The following is a 20016-nucleotide window of genomic DNA, read 5'->3' as shown; positions in this document are numbered from 1 at the left end:
ACCCCTTTAAACCTACAAAGATGCACCAGGGGTTCTCTTAGCCACCAAACTTAATTTAATATTATTTAGCTTACTTTTTTACAACCTCTTATAAATGTACTTTCATAAAATACCTAATTTCAAGAATCCCTTCAAAAAATTAAGTTTTTCGAACCTAGAAATTACACAATTGAATTTAAGGTCATAAAACCTATACTTTTTGGTACATATACTTATAGTAGGTATGAAAAAAATAATTTTCTTCTTTATGGTTAGACTCCAAACAAATCTTAAGGCCCTCAAAGTTCTAATTTAGGTTTTTAGGTGTATTTTGCTTTTAAACGTACAGTTTTGAAAATATTTAGTTCCCATTAATCTAATTGCAACATTAGTTACTTTGCAGTGAATCACTGCTCAAAATTGGAGACCAAAAGCAGCCCTGTGAATCCAGGTCGGCATTCGGCAATGCAGACTTGAAAGCCGACGTAACTTGAGCTGAAGTTGACTTTTATTTGCTGACGTAATTTACACTTGAGGTCGGCGTGCCGACAAAAGAAATGTTTTGGGTCGGCAAAGCTGACCTAAAGAGGAAAAATATTATTTGTTAGGTTAATCTAATTGTGTTATCATTTGATAACACATGATAATCGAGCATCATTCCATTCTCTTTATAAAACATAAAACTTAAAAACACAATTATAGAGCAGCTGAATTTGTTAGTTCGTTAATTTTCTTCCTATTTTGTCTTTGCCAACATAAACAAGCTACTTAGGACGGCTTTGTCGACCTAAAATGACCTCTAGGTCGGCAAAATTTTGCACTTAAGTGCCAATATGATTCTGTTTAAATTCACAGGGCTGCAAAAGGACTACTTTATAAAAAGTTATTGGAGAAAAACCATTTTGTAGGAACCACAGACAGCGTACTTTCAACACAAAAAGTTTCAGCTTAAAATTCCCCCTACATTTTCAGATTGAGGGTACTTCTATTTTTTGTAGGTTTTGAGGGGTATCTAGTAATAATTTTGCACTCGCTTAATAGCTGGAAAAAAGTACATTTTTTTGGGTGAAGGCTGGAAAAAAGTACATTTTCCAGCTGAAAATACCTGGAAAAAAGGATGTTTTTGACCAAAAAAGCTGGATTTTTCATCTAAAAAGCTGGATTTTTCATCTAAAATAAAACAATACAATTAGAGCTGCCAGTCAAAATTTCAAACTAATTTTTCAAATTCAAAACCTATGCCATTGGAAAGCCCTTATCATATGAGAAAAAATGAGGGGTCATTTAACCCTGGCAAAAAGTTTTAATTCTTGATATATCAATTTGAAGCTCCAATTTTACAGCTCCTTTGGTAACAAGACTCCCCAGCTAAACTCCGACTCCAAATCTTGGCCAGAAGTTACCTTGCGCGGCCTTAAAAATCAGTCAACCAGCTTCAAACTTTAGTTTACTGCGAATGATGTGAAAAAGATATTGAAAAACGGTTTTCACATTTGAAAAGAAGATGCTGTTGGCTTTCGAAAACATCCACGCGTTTAGTTATAACCTTTTATAGTTTCTGAGAAAATCTGAAAACAAAAATAAAATATCTCTATTGACCCAAATCTAGAGGAAAACCCAAGCAAAGCAATGGTTGGAGAAAAGCAGGAATCATGTTTTTTGACCAAATCCGCCAAATTTTCCTCCCGCCAAATTTTTTTCCTTTAATATATTATATTTAAAAAAAATTTGTTTGAGGAATACAACTTTAAAGATTGTCCTCTTCTAGTACTATAGAGAATCTATAAAGACAAGAAAAGCTTTTAGAATATTACAGAATGCCTGAATAAATCTTTCTCTTTATTTTTAGATAGAATAAAACAATGGCTCAAGCTGTAAAAGATATATTAACTCGACTTGCCAAAGGAGCTCCAGGAGGTTCTGGTACTGGTATTGTTGCTTTACTTGGAGCTGCAGGAGCATTCTATGGGATCAAAGAATCTATATACACTGTTGATGGTGGTCACAGAGCTATTATATTTAGCAGACTTGGAGGCATCCAACCTGATATCTACTCTGAAGGACTTCATTTTAGGTATGTAATTTAAATTCTTGTAATGTTCAATTTTTATAATTGGGTGTTTTGAAAGATAAATGATATTAAATGTTTGATTGTTTATAGGGTACCTTGGTTTCAATATCCTATCATTTATGACATCCGTGCAAGACCAAGAAAAATTATCTCACCAAGTGGAAGTAAGGATCTTCAAATGGTGAACATTGGTCTGAGAGTTTTAGCTCGTCCTATGGCTAGTAATCTTCCAAAAATGTACCAAAGACTTGGTTTGGATTTCGATGAAAGAGTTCTACCCTCAATTTGTAATGAAGTTTTGAAGAGTGTTGTTGCTCAGTTTAATGCATCACAGCTTATCACTATGCGTCAAGAAGTCAGCTTGATGATCCGAAGAGATCTCACTGATCGAGCCAAAGATTTTGGAATCATTTTAGATGATGTGTCCCTCACTGATCTTAGTTTCAGTCCCCAGTATACAGCTGCTGTTGAATCTAAACAAGTTGCTCAGCAAGAAGCTCAGCGTGCTGCATTCTTGGTAGAGAGAGCAGAACAAGAACGTCAACAAAAAATTGTAGCAGCTGAAGGAGAAGCAAAAGCAGCAACATTGATTGGTGAGGCAATGAATGACAATCCTGGATACTTAAAGTTACGACGAATCAGAGCTGCTCAAAAGATCTCACGTGTTGTTTCACAATCTAACAACAAGGTCTATCTAAATGCCAACAATTTGCTATTGAATATCAAAGATACAAGCGATATTGACACTGCACTCGCTTAAAAATATTTTATTGATAAATGGATTCATTTTAGATAACTCTTGTCAGCTCTTGTTAAAAGGAAAACCAGATTGTGTATTTCACGCCATACATCTTTCACTGAGAAAGAAGATGTATATAATGCTTATATTTTTTATTAGAATATTTTTTTCAATCTTTTACTTCACTTGACTATCAGGAAGAGCAAATAAAATCACTTTTGTACCATTTTGTATTTGTTTTTCGCTTCCTTTAATTTTGTATTCAGTTGACTCGTGAAATTTTTCCCACAATCTCATAATCAAAGTTATATTTGGTTTCATCATGTCCAATAAGTTAACAATTTTTGTTTCTATTTTTCTAGATAAAAGAGATTAAAAAATGAAAGAAATGAAATGTTTTCTTCTGGTTTTGCTGAACGTTTTGGTTGCTACCTCAGAATTATGTGATGAAAAATCAATCCCATCAAAGAATTCTACAATGATATTTCAATCATTTTGTAATAATAGCAATGGTGTTATTCAGGCTCGTAAATGCAATGCCAGTGATGTCATAATTGGGTTTGTGTAGTTACCAACTCAAAGTGTCTTCTTGCAGGTTTAACACGTTTCAAAGAAAAGTACTGTTTTGCATCAGTTTAACCATTTTCTAAATGTTACTTACAGTACATTAGAATAATTTTTATAATCTTTTACATTTACATTTCAGATTGGATTTGAGTGATTGTGGAATCAAAGAAATGATTGACATCCCAACAGAAATAAAAGAAAACTTGATTTGGATGTAAGATAATTATTATTATTAGGGGGTGATCGGTACTAAAATCTCATGCATATATGAGTACTAAAAAGGTTTTCAAGAATTTTTTGCATATCACCACCCCATTTTCATGGCGTCCTCCAGCTTTTTGGTCCCCCCTAATAAGAGCTAAAATCCCCCATCTGGCCTTTTCCCCCCACCTGTCTTTAAAATTTGTGCTCCCCCAATTGGGAAATCCCCCTAGCCGTATTGTATAAGGGTTGCGAAGTGATGATCCAGACTTGCCTCAATTCCCAAGCTATTATAGCAAAAAAAAGACTCTCAAAATCCCTAGAAAGACAGGCTTATAAGCCTGAATGCCCAAACACACCAGGAAGGTCTGTATTTATCCTATTATTCCCCCACTAGGTAGAGGACTGAATATACCCCCTATTCGCCTTTCCCCCCCCCATCAAGCTTGAAAATTTCACTTCCCCCCTGGCACCAAAATCTGATCCCCCCCCCATCTTCCTGGGGGGGGGGATGATCCCATGATTTTAGAGAAGTGGTCTTTTAGTACCCATGTACTAAAATTTTGGGGGAAATTTTGGCACTGAGACCATCCAGTTTTGGTCTGCTCAGGACAAATTTCGTATTATTGAGATCATTTTTCTTAAAAGAGCTGATTTTTGGACCTACCTGGAGGTCCTATAAATTAACAGTTGTCTGTTCGTTCATTCGTCCGTCTGTTCGTCTGCTACCAGCTTTTCTCAAGATTAGCTCATTAGTTTTTTCTGATTTTTGGCACAAAGATGCAAAATGACAATCCCCAAAATGTGACGGAGTCCGATTTTTGTTAAACCTTTCTTCTGGCCGAAAATGCCAGAAATATGCCGGAAAAACCGTTTTTTTGACATTCTCTCGAATTTTCTTTTCTGATTTTTTGCACAGTGATGCAAAATGGTGATTCCCGAAAATTTTCAATAAAACTGATTTTTGCAACCGGAGGTCCTATAAATTAACCTGTGTTCGTTCGTTCGTCTGTTCGTTCGTTCGTCTGTCCGTTCGTTCGTTCGTCTGTTACCAACTTTTCTCAGGATTGAATCATAGGAATCTTTTGATATTTGGTACAAAGGTGCAAAATGGTGGTGGTCAAAATAGTGGTGGTCAAATATGACGGAGCCGATTTTCGAAAAAAAATTTTGGGCAAATTCAGCCAAAAAGGTTTTTAAGACTTGTGTTATTGGATCATTAATTTTTTCAGATTTTTTACATGAAAGTAGGGTACCATTATAGATAAAAGATGGTTCAAGCAGATTTTTGCAAAAAAATTTTGTTGGCTCAAAAAACGCATGTTTATCTATAAGAATCACTATTAATAAGCATACATCAATGTTCTTGTAGTCATATTATTATTTCGATTAGTTTTTTTAAAGAAATGAAAATGTCACGGTGGAGCGTAATAGTTTGATTTTACTCGAAACACTTATTATTTTTTTGGCTGAAAATCGAATCATTATTTATAAGCATAGATCAATGTTCTTAGCCAAATTATTGTTTTTGTTATCATTTTTTTCTAGAAGAAGAAAATGTCACGGTAGAGCGCGATGGTTTGAGTTTTTTAGAAACCTTATTTATTAAGCTATGCATTTTTCTGATAGTGGATTGTTTTTATAAAGAAAGCGTTTGATAGCTGCTTTTATTTTTCTTTATTTTTTTGTATTTTAACCAGTTATGTCTTATGTGTTTCATTGTTTCAGTGTCCATTGATTAGTTTTGAGAACCAGGTATCACTTGTTTTCCCTACTCCCCTTCCCTCTCCCCCAATCAATGATAAAATTTATAATGCGTTATGCAATTTTGCTAAACGCTATATTTTCTGACTGATTGTTTTCAATTTTCTCCTTATTGCTATCTAATTTTCATCATCAGGTAGGTCCATTCAGCATCTAGCTTGTTGCAACATATTAAGTATTCATTTTGCAAAATTTGATTTGAAATTTAAGAATTGTTAATCATTAAAGACATCTGGTGAAATGCAAAAATACATGAAACTCTGAAAATCTTCTTAGAGAATGAATCTTTTTTCGAGAAATTCTGAAAACCACAATAACTTCTGAAAAAAATCAAAATATGATGAATTCAACTAATTTAGTACCAAAAGTGCTAAGTAAGTTTAGGAGTCAAACTGTTGCGAGCAACTTTCGCGGAGACAAAAATCGCGAAATTCACGACCTTTAAGTTTACCTTCGCAAATTTAACGGAAAAATATATTTCGCAAGCATAAACTTTCGCGAATCAAGACGTAGATTGATAGTTTTACATAAAAAAATGGCTAGGGAAAATACTCTTGGATTGGCTTGAAACATTTGTCCTTTGACCTTTCAGTCTTTTAGCAGGCTAAAAAGTGCTATTTAAGTTTGAAGTTTTACAGATTTTTTATTTTGTCAAGAATTATTTCGTGAGTATAAACTTTCGCGAATGGCCCTTCCTAGAATATTTAAAGACATTTACTTTAGCAAAAAGGGCCAAAATTCGCGAAAATCGCGAAAGTTTCTGCTCGTGAAAGTTTGTACGCCTGAAGTATTTGATTTCAAAATAAAGTTTTGATAATGAAAGTTTCTCAAATTCTAGTCTGTATATAATATATCAAATTCTAGTCTGTAATATATTATATTTAAAAAAAATTTGTTTGAGGAATACAACTTTAAAGATTGTCCTCTTCTAGTACTATAGAGAATCTATAAAGACAAGAAAAGCTTTTAGAATATTACAGAATGCCTGAATAAATCTTTCTCTTTATTTTTAGATAGAATAAAACAATGGCTCAAGCTGTAAAAGATATATTAACTCGACTTGCCAAAGGAGCTCCAGGAGGTTCTGGTACTGGTATTGTTGCTTTACTTGGAGCTGCAGGAGCATTCTATGGGATCAAAGAATCTATATACTGTTGGGGTGGTCAAGAGCTATTAGTTAGCAGACTTGGGGCATCAACCTTGATATCTACTCTGAAGGACTTCATTTTAGGTATGTAATTTAAATTCTTGTAATGTTCAATTTTTATAATTGGGTGTTTTGAAAGATAAATGATATTAAATGTTGATATTGTTTATAGGGTACCTTGGTTTCAATATCCTATCATTTATGACATCCGTGCAAGACCAAGAAAAATTATCTCACCAAGTGGAAGTAAGGATCTTCAAATGGTGAACATTGGTCTGAGAGTTTTAGCTCGTCCTATGGCTAGTAATCTTCCAAAAATGTACCAAAGACTTGGTTTGGATTTCGATGAAAGAGTTCTACCCTCAATTTGTAATGAAGTTTTGAAGAGTGTTGTTGCTCAGTTTAATGCATCACAGCTTATCACTATGCGTCAAGAAGTCAGCTTGATGATCCGAAGAGATCTCACTGATCGAGCCAAAGATTTTGGAATCATTTTAGATGAGTGTCCCTCACTGATCTTAGTTTCAGTCCCCAGTATACAGCTGCTGTTGAATCTAAACAAGTTGCTCAGCAAGAAGCTCAGCGTGCTGCATTCTTGGTAGAGAGAGCAGAACAAGAACGTCAACAAAAAATTGTAGCAGCTGAAGGAGAAGCAAAAGCAGCAACATTGATTGGTGAGGCAATGAATGACAATCCTGGATACTTAAAGTTACGACGAATCAAGCTGCTCAAAAGATCTCACGTGTTGTTTCACAATCTAACAACAAGGTCTATCTAAATGCCAACAATTTGCTATTGAATATCAAAGATACAAGCGATATTGACACTGCACTCGCTTAAAATATTTATTGATAAATGGATTCATTTAGAATACTCTTGTCGCTTGTTAAAAGGAAAACCATTGGTGTATTTCACCCTACATCTTTCACTGAGAAAGAAGATGTATATAATGCTTATATTTTTTATTAGAATATTTTTTTCAATCTTTTACTTCACTTGACTATCAGGAAGAGCAAATAAATCACTTTTTGTACCATTTTGTATTGTTTTTCGCTTCCTTTAATTTTGTATTCAGTTGATCGTGAAATTTTTCCCCATCTCATAATCAAAGTTATATTTGGTTCATCTGTCCAATAAGTTAACAATTTTTGTTTCTATTTTTCTAGATAAAGAGATAAAAAATGAAAGAATGAAATGTTTTCTTCTGGTTTTGCTGAACGTTTTGGTTGCTACCTCGAATTATGTGTGAAAAATCAATCCCATCAAAGAATTCTACAATGATATTTCAATCATTTTGTAATAATAGCAATGGTGTTATTCAGGCTCGTAATGCAATGCCAGTGATGTCATAATTGGGTTTGTGTAGTTACCAACTCAAAGTGTCTTCTTGCAGGTTTAACACGTTTCAAAGAAAAGTACTGTTTTTTGCATCAGTTTAACCATTTTCTAAATGTTATACAGTACATTAGAATAATTTTATAATCTTTACATTTACATTTCAGATTGGATTTGAGTGATTGTGGAATCAAAGAAATGATTGACATCCCAACAGAAATAAAAGAAACTTGATTTGGATGTAAGATAATTATTATTATTAGGGGTGATCGGTACTAAAATCTCATGCATATATGAGTACTAAAAAGGTTTTCAAGAATTTTTTGCATATCACCACCCCATTTTCATGGCGTCCTCCAGCTTTTTGGTCCCCCCCTAATAAGAGCTAAAATCCCCCTCTGGCCTTTTCCCCCCAACCTGTCTTTAAAATTTTGCTCCCCCAATGGGAAATCCCCCTAGCCGTATTGTATAAAGGGTTGCGAAGTGATGATCCAGACTTGCCCTCAATTCCCAAGCTATTATAGCAAAAAAAAGACTCTCAAAATCCCTAGAAAGACAGGCTTATAAGCCTGAATGCCCAAACACACCAGGAAGGTCTGTATTTATCCTATTATTCCCCCACTAGGTAGAGGACTGAATATACCCCCTATTCGCCTTTCTCCCCCCCATCAAGCTTGAAAATTTCACTTCCCCCCTGGCACCAAAATCTGATCCCCCCCCCCCATCTTCCTGGGGGGGGGATGATCCCATGATTTTAGAGAAGTGGTCTTTTAGTACCCATGTACTAAAATTTTGGGGGAAATTTTGGCACTGAGACCATCCAAGTTTGGTCTGCTCAGGACAAATTTCGTATTATTGAGATCATTTTTCTTAAAAGAGCTGATTTTTGGACCTACCTGGAGGTCCTATAAATTAACAGTTGTCTGTTCGTTCATTCGTCCGTCTGTTCGTCTGCTACCAGCTTTTCTCAAGATTAGCTCATTAGTTTTTTCTGATTTTTGGCACAAAGATGCAAAATGACAATCCCCAAAATGTGACGGAGTCCGATTTTTGTTAAACCTTTCTTCTGGCCGAAAATGCCAGAAATATGCCGGAAAAACCGTTTTTTTGACATTCTCTCGAATTTTCTTTTCTGATTTTTTGCACAGTGATGCAAAATGGTGATTCCCGAAAATTTTCAATAAAACTGATTTTTGCAACCGGAGGTCCTATAAATTAACCTGTGTTCGTTCGTTCGTCTGTTCGTTCGTTCGTCTGTCCGTTCGTTCGTTCGTCTGTTACCAACTTTTCTCAGGATTGAATCATAGGAATCTTTTGATATTTGGTACAAAGGTGCAAAATGGTGGTGGTCAAAATAGTGGTGGTCAAAATATGACGGAGCCCGATTTTCGAAAAAAATTTTGGGCAAATTTCAGCCAAAAAAAGGTTTTTAAGACTTGTGAATTATTGGATCATTAATTTTTTCAGATTTTTTACATGAAAGTAGGGTACCATTATAGATAAAAGATGGTTCAAGCAGATTTTTGCAAAAAAAATTTGTTGGCTCAAAAAACGCATGTTTATCTATAAGAATCACTATTAATAAGCATACATCAATGTTCTTGTAGTCATATTATTATTTCTATTAGTTTTTTTAAAGAAATGAAAATGTCACGGTGGAGCGTAATAGTTTGATTTTACTCGAAACACTTATTATTTTTTTGGCTGAAAATCGAATCATTATTTATAAGCATAGATCAATGTTCTTAGCCAAATTATTGTTTTTGTTATCATTTTTTTCTAGAAGAAGAAAATGTCACGGTAGAGCGCGATGGTTTGAGTTTTTTAGAAACCTTATTTATTAAGCTATGCATTTTTCTGATAGTGGATTGTTTTTATAAAGAAAGCGTTTGATGCTTTATTTTTCTTTAGTTTTTTGTAATTTTCCAGTTATGTCTTATGTGTTTCATTGTTTCAGTGTCCATTGATTAGTTTTGAGAACCAGGTATCACTTGTTTTCCCTACTCCCCTTCCCTCTCCCCCAATCAATGATAAAATTTATAATGCGTTATGCAATTTTGCTAAACGCTATATTTTCTGACTGATTGTTTTCAATTTTCTCCTTATTGCTATCTAATTTTCATCATCAGGTAGGTCCATTCAGCATCTAGCTTGTTGCAACATATTAAGTATTCATTTTGCAAAATTTGATTTGAAATTTAAGAATTGTTAATCATTAAAGACATCTGGTGAAATGCAAAAATACATGAAACTCTGAAAATCTTCTTAGAGAATGAATCTTTTTTCGAGAAATTCTGAAAAACCACAATAACTTCTGAAAAAAAAATCAAAAATATGATGAATATCACTAATTTTAGTACCAAAGTACTAAGTAGTTAGGCGTACAAACTTTTGCGAGCAGAAACTTTCGCGAGACAAAAATCGCGAAATTCACGACCTTTAAGTTTACCTTCGCAAATTTAACGGAAAAATATATTTCGCAAGCATAAACTTTCGCGAATCAAGACGTAGAATTGAGATTTTTCACATAAAAAAATGGCTTAGAGGGACAAATACTTCTTGGATTGGCTTGAAACATTTGTCCTTTGACCTTTCAGTCTTTTAGCAGGCTAAAAAGTGCTATTTAAGTTTGAAGTTTTACAGATTTTTTATTTTGTCAAGAATTATTTCGTGAGTATAAACTTTCGCGAATGGCCCTTCCTAGAATATTTAAAGACATTTACTTTAGCAAAAAGGGCCAAAATTCGCGAAAATCGCGAAAGTTTCTGCTCGTGAAAGTTTGTACGCCTGAAGTATTTGATTTCAAAATAAAGTTTTGATAATGAAAGTTTCTCAAATTCTAGTCTGGATAAGACTACCAAAATTTTTTTTGGGTATACCACCACGTCATTAAATATCATTATATCCAAGATTTTCTCACCAACCCCCCCCCCCCTGAGGGAACTCAACAATTCTTTCATTTACACCATATAGGTAACATTATGCTTAAAAACTCAAAAAATCATTGTTACTCTGGATTAAGAAGTCATCATGAAAGCTAAATATTTTGTAGCCTGTAGCCTTCAATTTTTTCATGACAATTTTCTTGTTTTTTTTAGTGCTCTGAATGATAACAAATTTACATTGAAAAGCAGCATTCCACATTTGCGATCTGCTTTAAAAATTCAAATATTGTAAGTATAGTTTTGCTATGGTGTTCACCAAAGTGATCAAAATCAATAAATCCAATAAAAGTGTTACTCAGAGTAACCTTGTAAAAATTATATTTTAAGTGCTTATGCTATGATGTGGAAACATTGTCTTTGTATTAAAGGAATCCCATTAAGATGGGTTTCCATATGTTAGCAAAAAGAAGTGCACCTTTAAGAGTTCAAAATACAGACTTTAGATACATTTGTGCTTGGAATTCAATTTCCTAGATTTCAATTCCGCCTGATCATTGATCTCCATTGAAGTCCAAATTGTTTTCTTTTGATAGGGTAACAGATGAAGTGAACTGTACAGGATTTGAAATCAAAACCATCCAAAATGGTCTAACTGTCTGCTCCTCACCACTCAATCGATGTGAAGTGAAAGCTAACAGCAGCCAATCATGTAGTTATTGTCTAAAAATCATGACACTTGCTGTGTATATGGCTAAATCTTCTTTAAAAAGTGTCTTTAAAATCATAATTGAAAATTATAATTGCCTTGGTTTACTCTAAGGGGGTGTTGTACCCCTTATAAACGCTCTGAAAATTTAATTGCTGTCTTAGTATTGTGATGTAACTACCCACCCTCCTCCATCCATCCATGGACCTTTAACTTCTGATTTTGTATGTATTGTAGTGTTGAGTATAAAGAAATTTGAATGAATCATTGCAACTTGTTTCTTTTGGTTTAACAAATTGGAATGAATATTATATAGAATTGACAACCTTGTATTTTTTCTTTCAGATTCTTGTTTGGAACACTCTAATTGTGGATACGATGGTCCAGGTGTTCTTATAATAAACTTCTTTTAATTATTTCACATTTTTAATTACTATTAATTTATTATTGCTTCATAACTAGATCTTTTAAAGTACAAATGAAATATGTTGACGTATTCAAAGTTGTTTTTTGAAATAATACAATGAATATCATAATAATGTTGTAGAATATTTGTTTTAATTAAAACAACTTCTCTATTTTCAGGTCTTTTCTCATGTAATTGTGACAAAGAATGGCAAAGTTACAAATGTTTGAAACAAGTGCGTTCCACACTTTTATTGTGTTATTTTATCGTGTTATTTTATCTCTCTGAAAAATGTTAATGTATATATGTCAAACGTGTATAAATGTGTTCTAGCTGTAAAAGCTAGTGTCACTGACATCTATAACTAAGTTTATTGCTTTGAATTTCCAGCGCCTGAAATAACCATTTTAGCTAGATAGAGCAAAGTTTTTGATCAAATCATCGGATTGCTTTACCTTGAATATAATGAATTTTGAGTCAGACAAGAAGGATTTTGGGTTTGACACTGTGATGTCTTACCTTTATTCTTGAGCTCTGAATTTCGTAATGCCTCCCTGGAATTCTCTAAAATGTAATTGTCATGATAAATTTTCTTTGCAGTACCCTTATATCCTGGCCTTTATCTTCAAACCTTTTTCTAGGATGGATTTCCAAAAGAAAAATGGCTTATATCAATTGCTGCTACAACTATTGCTATCATTATTGGAATAAGATTGCTTCAATTCAAAGCGTAAATAAATTACATTCAACTCTTTGCATTCCTGAGAAAATTAAATATTTGTGATAAATAATTTTACGAATCACATTTCATTACATTTCATGTTCATAATTCTAATAATTTTTAAAAATAGAAACACAACAATAGGATTACAATCACATAAAAAGTAAATACAGCATTTGCGTTTTTTACTTCGGTTGTTTTTCTTCTTCAGCATCTGAATCGCTGACAAGGCTGATTGGGTTGTTGATCTTTGTTTTTGTTTTACGTAGAGGTATTCTCGGCAGTTTAGGCTTTATTTCGAAGTCCGAAATATCTTCGTCTTCACCAGGAACAGCAGAAGATGGCATTGGTAGCTGCTTGGCTGGAGTTTTCTTTTTTGGTTCTACGTCACCTTCCGTCTCCGATTCGTCACTCAGCGAGATTGGGTTAAGAATTTTGCTTTCTGTCTTTCGGCATGGCTGCCGCCTGATCGTTGGTTTTACATCTTCCTCAGAATCGTCACTGAGAACAATAGGATTTGAGATCTCACTTGCAGTTTTACGGCATGGCGGCTGGCGTAGATCAGGCTTTATATCTTCAACAGCTGTCGAGGTAGTCGGTAGATCTGTTGGTAACTTCTGGGACTTCTGTTTTCTCTCGGGTAGTTCATCGTCACTGTCCGAATCGGTAAACAATAGTCTTGGCAACCCCTTCTTGGATGACTTTTTGCTTTTTCCATCCAAGTCACTTGGCGAACAATCGTTTGTTTTGGACTTTTTTGCTTGGTTGAGCATTTCTTCTTCGCTCGTCGAGGTAGTGAAATTTATGGAATCACTATCATTGTTTGTGTCGTTTCTCTTGTCAGCCGTCGCCCCATGTTGACGTTTACGTTTTAGAGGACTGAATTTGATTATTCTTGGCTGCGCCGAAGACTTTCCAACGCATTTATTCAATGGAGTGCTGGTAGTGACGGCTGGGGACAGTAATTGATCTGGTTCTGGACTTGTTGCTTTTTCTGGTGTTTCGGGTATTACTGTGGTTTGCTTTCTTGATTCTCTGATCAACCAGGCTTCGTAGAAGGTATCTGCACCACGCCACTTCCTTCTCTTTCTGATTAGGTATCTGTAGAGTAGAAAACAAAGAGAGCGTTATGATATGTTTATAGGTCAGCTAACCAGAAAAAGTTCAGCATTATCTAGGACGAGTTGTAACGTTCTCTCGCACTGCACATCTAAGACTTCTAATATTTTTACCTTTTTATGTCATCACAATGAATTGGCACTTTCTTCCAATCGTCTTCTGACATGTATGTCAACGTGTTGATGGCTAATCGGTAATGGGTTGTATTCTTCTCGGTACTGAACAGATTGTGTTCTTTTGACCACCGTGCAGGATTTGCTTCATCCGATTCCAAAAAGTAATAGTCGATGTCCTCATCATCAATAAGTGGATCGCGAATGATTTGTTCGTGGATCTGGCTTATCGCCGCTTGTGAACTATCCAATTCATCCTCTTCGTCGTGGAAATCCGAAAGCGCAACAAGTTTAGTGTGGGCTGCACCATCGTAATCGTTGTAAACCGCTCCTTCTTCTTCAGGGGCTCCAGTGGCCGGTGCAAAAACATATGCATCGTCACAAGTCTCGAAAAGTGGCGTTTCTTTTAACACTTCAGCACAATAATGGAACACTTGCATGCAGTTTGTTCGTAGCCATTCTAAAAAGCAAAGAAGTAAACTGACTTTTCAAAATGTACAAATAAAGGTAAGAAAGCATCGAAGTAAGTATGAAATTAACAGTTCTCTCTTTTTTTTTTAATGTAACACGACTCGATCAATACTCACTTGTAACACTTGAATCTTTCTTTGGTAGTGGCTTTGTCATGAAGACTTTTAGACGAGAATACACTGCGTCATGATCTAAGGAGATTCCAAAGTTTGGCAGAACGTTGGTCGTTATGAAGAAGCCCGAGTTGTACATCACTTTGGTCGCTGACGCGTGCTTTTGAGCTAGCATCACAAGACCACCTGAAACAATTAAATATCCTTGAGTTAGACTACTTACGAAGCTAAAGGTTTACAGTTAAATTAGCATCTTCCGAACAGAAAGCTTTTGCACATACTTAGTACTTTGAGGCTATTTACCTTGTAGAATTCGTTTAGCATCTTCACAGCTCAAAGAGTTGACGGTCCACTCGTCCATGAATACCAATTCAGTTTGGTTATTGATAAGATGACCAGCAAACTTCCCTTCTTGGGTAACACCCGCAATATTCTCTGTAGAAATGATTCCATCAAATGGTGCCGCCCAACTGGTCTTCCCCGAGTCCGATTCGCCTTGGAGAATTAGCTTGGGCTCTTTCATGGGAAATTTACGGTGTAGCAACAGCTGATAATACTTTTGTAGAAATTCTGTACGAGTTTTCGCATCGGGAAAACTGTTGAATATTCCTGAAAAAATAAAACCATAATTACACATCGAATCTGGAAATGTTAAAGTTAAAGAGTTGAATGTAACCTCAAAAGCTATTTCAACTTAAAATAACAAGAAAAAACGTAAGATTTACTAACCTTGAACAAATGGTCTTGGGTATGGAGTTCTGTCTTTGAGATACTGGTAACGTACGAATGCCCTCGGCGTGCAACCTTGGGGGAACTGTTTGATTTTGTAAAACCTTTTTTCTGATATCAGGAAAATTGTACCTTCTGGAAGAACTTCAATAATGTTATACAAAATTTTGATGGGCTTGATAAGTCCGCAATCAGGATCCGATAACAAGTTGCTGACTGCTGTAATGTGTGATGCAAGTTTGTTGGCAATCTTTGCAATTCCAAGAAGTTTCTTAAGATACTTTGGTACGGTAATGCAATAAACGTACGTGAATTGGCTGTCAGGAGCTTTCTTGTATATCTTTCCTTGAGAAATGGCATAATTCTTCTTTCTCATGTGCCTTTCGATATGATCAACAGCAATGCATATGGGATCAGTGGGAATAAACTTGGCTGACACTTCAGAAGCTGAAAAAAATTCAAAATGTGCTCTTTACCACTTGTATTGAAAAAACAACTCAACAAGTCAACTTGAAGCCTTCCAGTGCAATTTCACGAAAATTCATTTCGTGTAATAACAAGTAACTACCATACACTAGTGGGAACAAGCAACCTTAATTTTAGGAATAAGATGGGAATAAGGGGGTGGGCGCCCTACCACCCAAACCGCCACTTTGACCTTTTCCTTAAGATTCATGTAATAACAAGTAACTACCATACACTAGTGGGAACAAGCAACCTTAATTTTGGAATAAGATGGGAATAAGGGGGTGGGCTCGCCCTACCACCCAAACCGCCACTTTGACCTTTTCCTTAAGATTCATGTAATAACAAGTAACTACCATACACTAGTGGGAACAAGCAACCTTAATTTTGGAATAAGATGGGAATAAGGGGGTGGGCTCGCCCTACCACCCAAACCGCCACTTTGACCTTTTCCTTAAGATTCATGTAATAACAAGTAACTACCATACACTAGTGGGAACAAGCAACCTTAATTTTTGGAATAAGATGGGAATAAGGGGGTGGGCTCGCCCTACCACCCAAACCGCCACTTTGACCTTTTCCTTAAGATTCATGTAATAACAAGTAACTACCATACACTAGTGGGAACAAGCAACCTTAATTTTTGGAATAAGATGGGAATAAGGGGGTGGGCTCGCCCTACCACCCAAACCGCCACTTTGACCTTTTCCTTAAGATTCATGTAATAACAAGTAACTACCATACACTAGTGGGAACAAGCAACCTTAATTTTGGAATAAGATGGGAATAAGGGGGTGGGCTCGCCCTACCACCCAACCGCCACTTTGACCTTTTCCTTAAGATTCATGTAATAACAAGTAACTACCATACACTAGTGAGAACAAGCAACCTTAATTTTTGGAATAAGATGGGAATAAGGGGGTGGGCTCGCCCTACCACCCAATACGCCACTTTGACCTTTTCCTTAAGATTCATGTAATAACAAGTAACTACCATACACTAGTGGGAACAAGCAACCTTAATTTTTGGAATAAGATGGGAATAAGGAGGGTGGGTCGCCCTACCACCCATACCCCTTTGACCTTTTCCTTAAGATTCATGTAATAACAAGTAACTACCATACACTAGTGGGAACAAGCAACCTTAATTTTTGGAATAAGATGGGAATAAGGAGGGTGGGTCGCCCTACCACCCTAACCGCCACTTGACCTTTTCCTTAAGATTCATGTAATAACAAGTAACTACCATACACTAGTGGGAACAAGCAACCTTAATTTTTGGAATAAGATGGGAATAAGGAGGGTGGGCTCGCCCTACCACCCAATACGCCACTTTGACCTTTTCCTTAAGATTCATGTAATAACAAGTAACTACCATACACTAGTGGGAACAAGCAACCTTAATTTTTGGAATAAGATGGGAATAAGGAGGGTGGGGTCGCCCTACCACCCTAACCGCCACTTGACCTTTTCCTTAAGTTTCATGTAATAACAAGTAACTACCATACACTAGTGGGAACAAGCAACCTTAATTTTAGGAATAAGATGGGAATAAGGAGGGTGGGCTCGCCCTACCACCCAATACGCCACTTTGACCTTTTCCTTAAGATTCATGTAATAACAAGTAACTACCATACACTAGTAGGAATAAGCAACCTTAATTTTAGGAATAAGGAGGGTGGGGTCGCCCTACCACCCTAACCGCCACTTGACCTTTTCCTTAAGTTTCATGTAATAACAAGTAACTACCATACACTAGTAGGAACAAGCAACCTTAATTTTTGGAATAAGATGGGAATAAGGAAGGTGGGATCACCCTACCGGTGCAAGTACTTCTCCTTAAGATCAATGCAATAAGCAGAAACAGCTAGATACTATTAGGAATAAGAAAGTGTCTTACATTCAAGTGTATCGGATACGTCTAGTGAAAAGTTGATTTTGAAGATTTTCATATCGTCAATTGTCTTCAGTATTTCTTCTTTTATATTTTCCGGAAGTGTTGGACGAATTTTCAATTTGGCAAGTGGTTCACCTTCTTCGAATTCAGAGAAAACTGGTTTTTCCAATAAGGATAGCCGATCTCGCTTATAAGCTTTTATTCGTACGGCTTCCCAATAGAAATGCATGGCTTTGTTCATTAGTTTTGTTGAATTGTGATCTTTCAACACTTGACATAAAGATCTTGTATAAGCTTCTTCGGTGCCGATCTTTCCTTGCCCTGAAAGAAAGCGCAAGAGATTTGATTTACATAATTTGAAATAAAACCTGACAGTCTCTTTGATATGCTTTTCTATGAAAAAAACTATGATTTCTCCATTTCAAAGATAGAATTTAGTTAAAATTTAAAAAACCCTAATGTGATATTATAATGAAATCTTGTTTGAATTTACCCATTTTACAGATAGAATTTAGTTAAATTAAATTCTTAATAAAAATAGCCTAATACCATTGCGTAAACTATTTCTTGTTCACATTGATAGTTAACATTTCTTCATTTTACAGATAGGATTTAGCTTAATTTTGGAAAAAATAGTCTTATGACATTGCTTTAGTTACCTCTTGTTTGAATTGGTCGGCAAGATGTGACATTAAGACCAGCAAGCATGATCTTTTTGGATATTTCGGTTTCAAATTTTGAGGCACCATGTTTTGTCGTGGACAGAGCAATCCAAAATGCCACCCCTGAAGTGATAAAAAATATTATAATTAGGAAATAAATTTCAAAGGGCGTTATAGGAAATTAATGGACGTCAGTTAAAAAATAAGAAATATAGAGAAATCTTCGTTACCTGGTATAAGCGAGTCGTCCTCATCGTAATCTTCAAATTCATTGTCATTTTCATAACCGACAACATCCCGTTTTTTCTTCAGCTCCTCTCTCAAATTGTTCGATTCCATTGCACACGTGCAAGAAAAGTATGCCACAACATTTTCAAATGAGTCAACAATATTCTCCAGTTCGAGACGCTTTGTATCGATATTATATGCAGCTACTCCTAAATCTTTTTCAACGACGTCCCATAAACATCGAATAGAAACTATGTAGAACCGATCTTTAAAAATTGGAATGAGGAAATTCCTCAATCCATTTCTTACAGTGCCATCTCTCAGTGTTCTTTGAACTGACATCTTGTTCACGCGAAGTGAACACTGTTTGATACTATGCCTTAAGGGAAGAAATTTTCGCGGGAATTTAATTTCGCGGTTGGTCAAATTATTTTTTTTCGCGGGAATTTAATTTCGCGTTTCATCGATTTTCCGAAAAATTCGCGGGAATTTAATTTCATGGTTGCAGGATATTTTTGGCCAAAAGCGTTATTAATTAAATAAGCAAAAAACCTGTTTTAACTTTAAGGCTTGAAATAGTGCGAATTTGGGGGAATGCGTGAAATAAATTAAATTTCGCGGGAATTTAATTTCGTGGATTGACGATTTTGTAAATTTTCGCGGGAACAAAATTTCGCGGTTTTCGCGGATTTTGCCTAAAAGTTAAGTTAAACTTAAGGTTATGGTATGTTAAGGTATGTTATAGTCTAAGAAGATCATGTTATACAATCAAGGTCATAATATTTGAGAAAAAAGGGAAATCCACCGGGAAGTTTTTGAACCACAATCGATTTGTAAGTGCTCTAAAGTAGGTTGGAAGGGTAGAGTTTTAACTCTGAGTTTTAACATGAGACTTAAGACTGGATCCAAAAGTTCAAAAATAGTCCAATAAGACTCAGAATATAGCCTGGAAGTCTGCCAACCCCTCCCAAATTGAAATATTCGATTAAATTAAAAAGATAGCCAAAAATCGACTTTCTCGCCAGAACTTTAAATCTTGAAAAACGTTAAAATAGCCAAAATTCTCAATATATTATGACCTTGATTGTAGTCTAAGACGAATCAGGACGAATCACTATCTAAGAAAAAAGCCCAAAGCCGAAGAAAATTCGCAAACGGATTTTTTTATCAAAAAGAGTTTACAGTCGGTAGAGTTGCCAGTCTTTGTTTTTTCTTTATTTTCTTATAAGCATATACTTTATAAGAATCAAATCAATAACTCTTGATAGACTGTGATATAAAGTAATCAAGGACACTTGTATAGCGTAGCTGGACTGAGTACAACGGCTATTTCTCTTTCTCTTTTTAACACATGTCTGTCGGAGCGAATCCGCGAACCCCGGTCAGCGGTTGAGAATATTTTTTTCAAATTAATTGAAATAATTAGTTGTTGCAAAGTTTATTAGTTTTCATAAGGCATTTTTTTGCAAGATTTTATATTTTACTTTATCTTGAATGAAGATTTTTAAAATAAAATATAAGTTTGATCAATTTATGAGCCAAAAACCTTGAAAAAAGGGACCTTCGAAAAAGTTAAATTGTAAATTACTTAAGTTATTTCAAGGTGTAACAAATATTTTAAACAACTCTTAGAAGGTTGAAGTTGAAAATGACGAAGGAAAAATGAGTAAAAAAATAGCCTAAACTCGCCTAAACTTTC

At 35.3% G+C, this 20016-nt stretch overlaps 4 protein-coding genes and 1 pseudogene across 4 annotated transcripts in view; 4 read left to right on the top strand and 1 right to left on the bottom strand.

Moving 5' to 3' along the window:
• Positions 1–20016, top strand: part of LOC136816083 (uncharacterized) — a 60976-nt gene that overhangs the window by 31177 nt on the left and 9783 nt on the right. The window lies entirely within an intron of this gene.
• LOC136816079 (prohibitin-2-like) lies at positions 1824–3022 on the top strand. Its single transcript, XM_067072511.1, has 2 exons — positions 1824–2053; positions 2141–3022. Exons 1-2 carry the CDS (start codon positions 1842–1844, stop codon positions 2808–2810), a joined length of 882 nt encoding a protein of 293 aa, XP_066928612.1. The 5' UTR covers positions 1824–1841; the 3' UTR covers positions 2811–3022.
• LOC136816080 (all-trans retinoic acid-induced differentiation factor-like) lies at positions 3156–12588 on the top strand. Its single transcript, XM_067072513.1, has 7 exons — positions 3156–3347; positions 3496–3570; positions 10902–10976; positions 11282–11397; positions 11740–11781; positions 11980–12035; positions 12442–12588. Exons 1-7 carry the CDS (start codon positions 3169–3171, stop codon positions 12532–12534), a joined length of 636 nt encoding a protein of 211 aa, XP_066928614.1. The 5' UTR covers positions 3156–3168; the 3' UTR covers positions 12535–12588.
• LOC136816121 (prohibitin-2-like) lies at positions 6330–7308 on the top strand (annotated as a pseudogene).
• Positions 12655–18659, bottom strand: LOC136816076 (uncharacterized). The gene is made up of 8 exons (XM_067072508.1): positions 18320–18659; positions 18087–18212; positions 17431–17748; positions 15199–15513; positions 14641–14946; positions 14341–14523; positions 13754–14213; positions 12655–13622 (listed from the first exon to the last, which is right to left on the bottom strand). Exons 1-8 carry the CDS (start codon positions 18657–18659, stop codon positions 12707–12709), a joined length of 2964 nt encoding a protein of 987 aa, XP_066928609.1. The 3' UTR covers positions 12655–12706.

This window comes from Clytia hemisphaerica, unplaced genomic scaffold, assembly GCF_902728285.1.
Source record: "Clytia hemisphaerica strain Z4C2 unplaced genomic scaffold, Clytia hemisphaerica genome assembly, whole genome shotgun sequence".
NCBI lineage: Eukaryota > Metazoa > Cnidaria > Hydrozoa > Leptothecata > Clytiidae > Clytia > Clytia hemisphaerica.
This window is presented reverse-complemented; position numbering and strand designations above follow the sequence as displayed.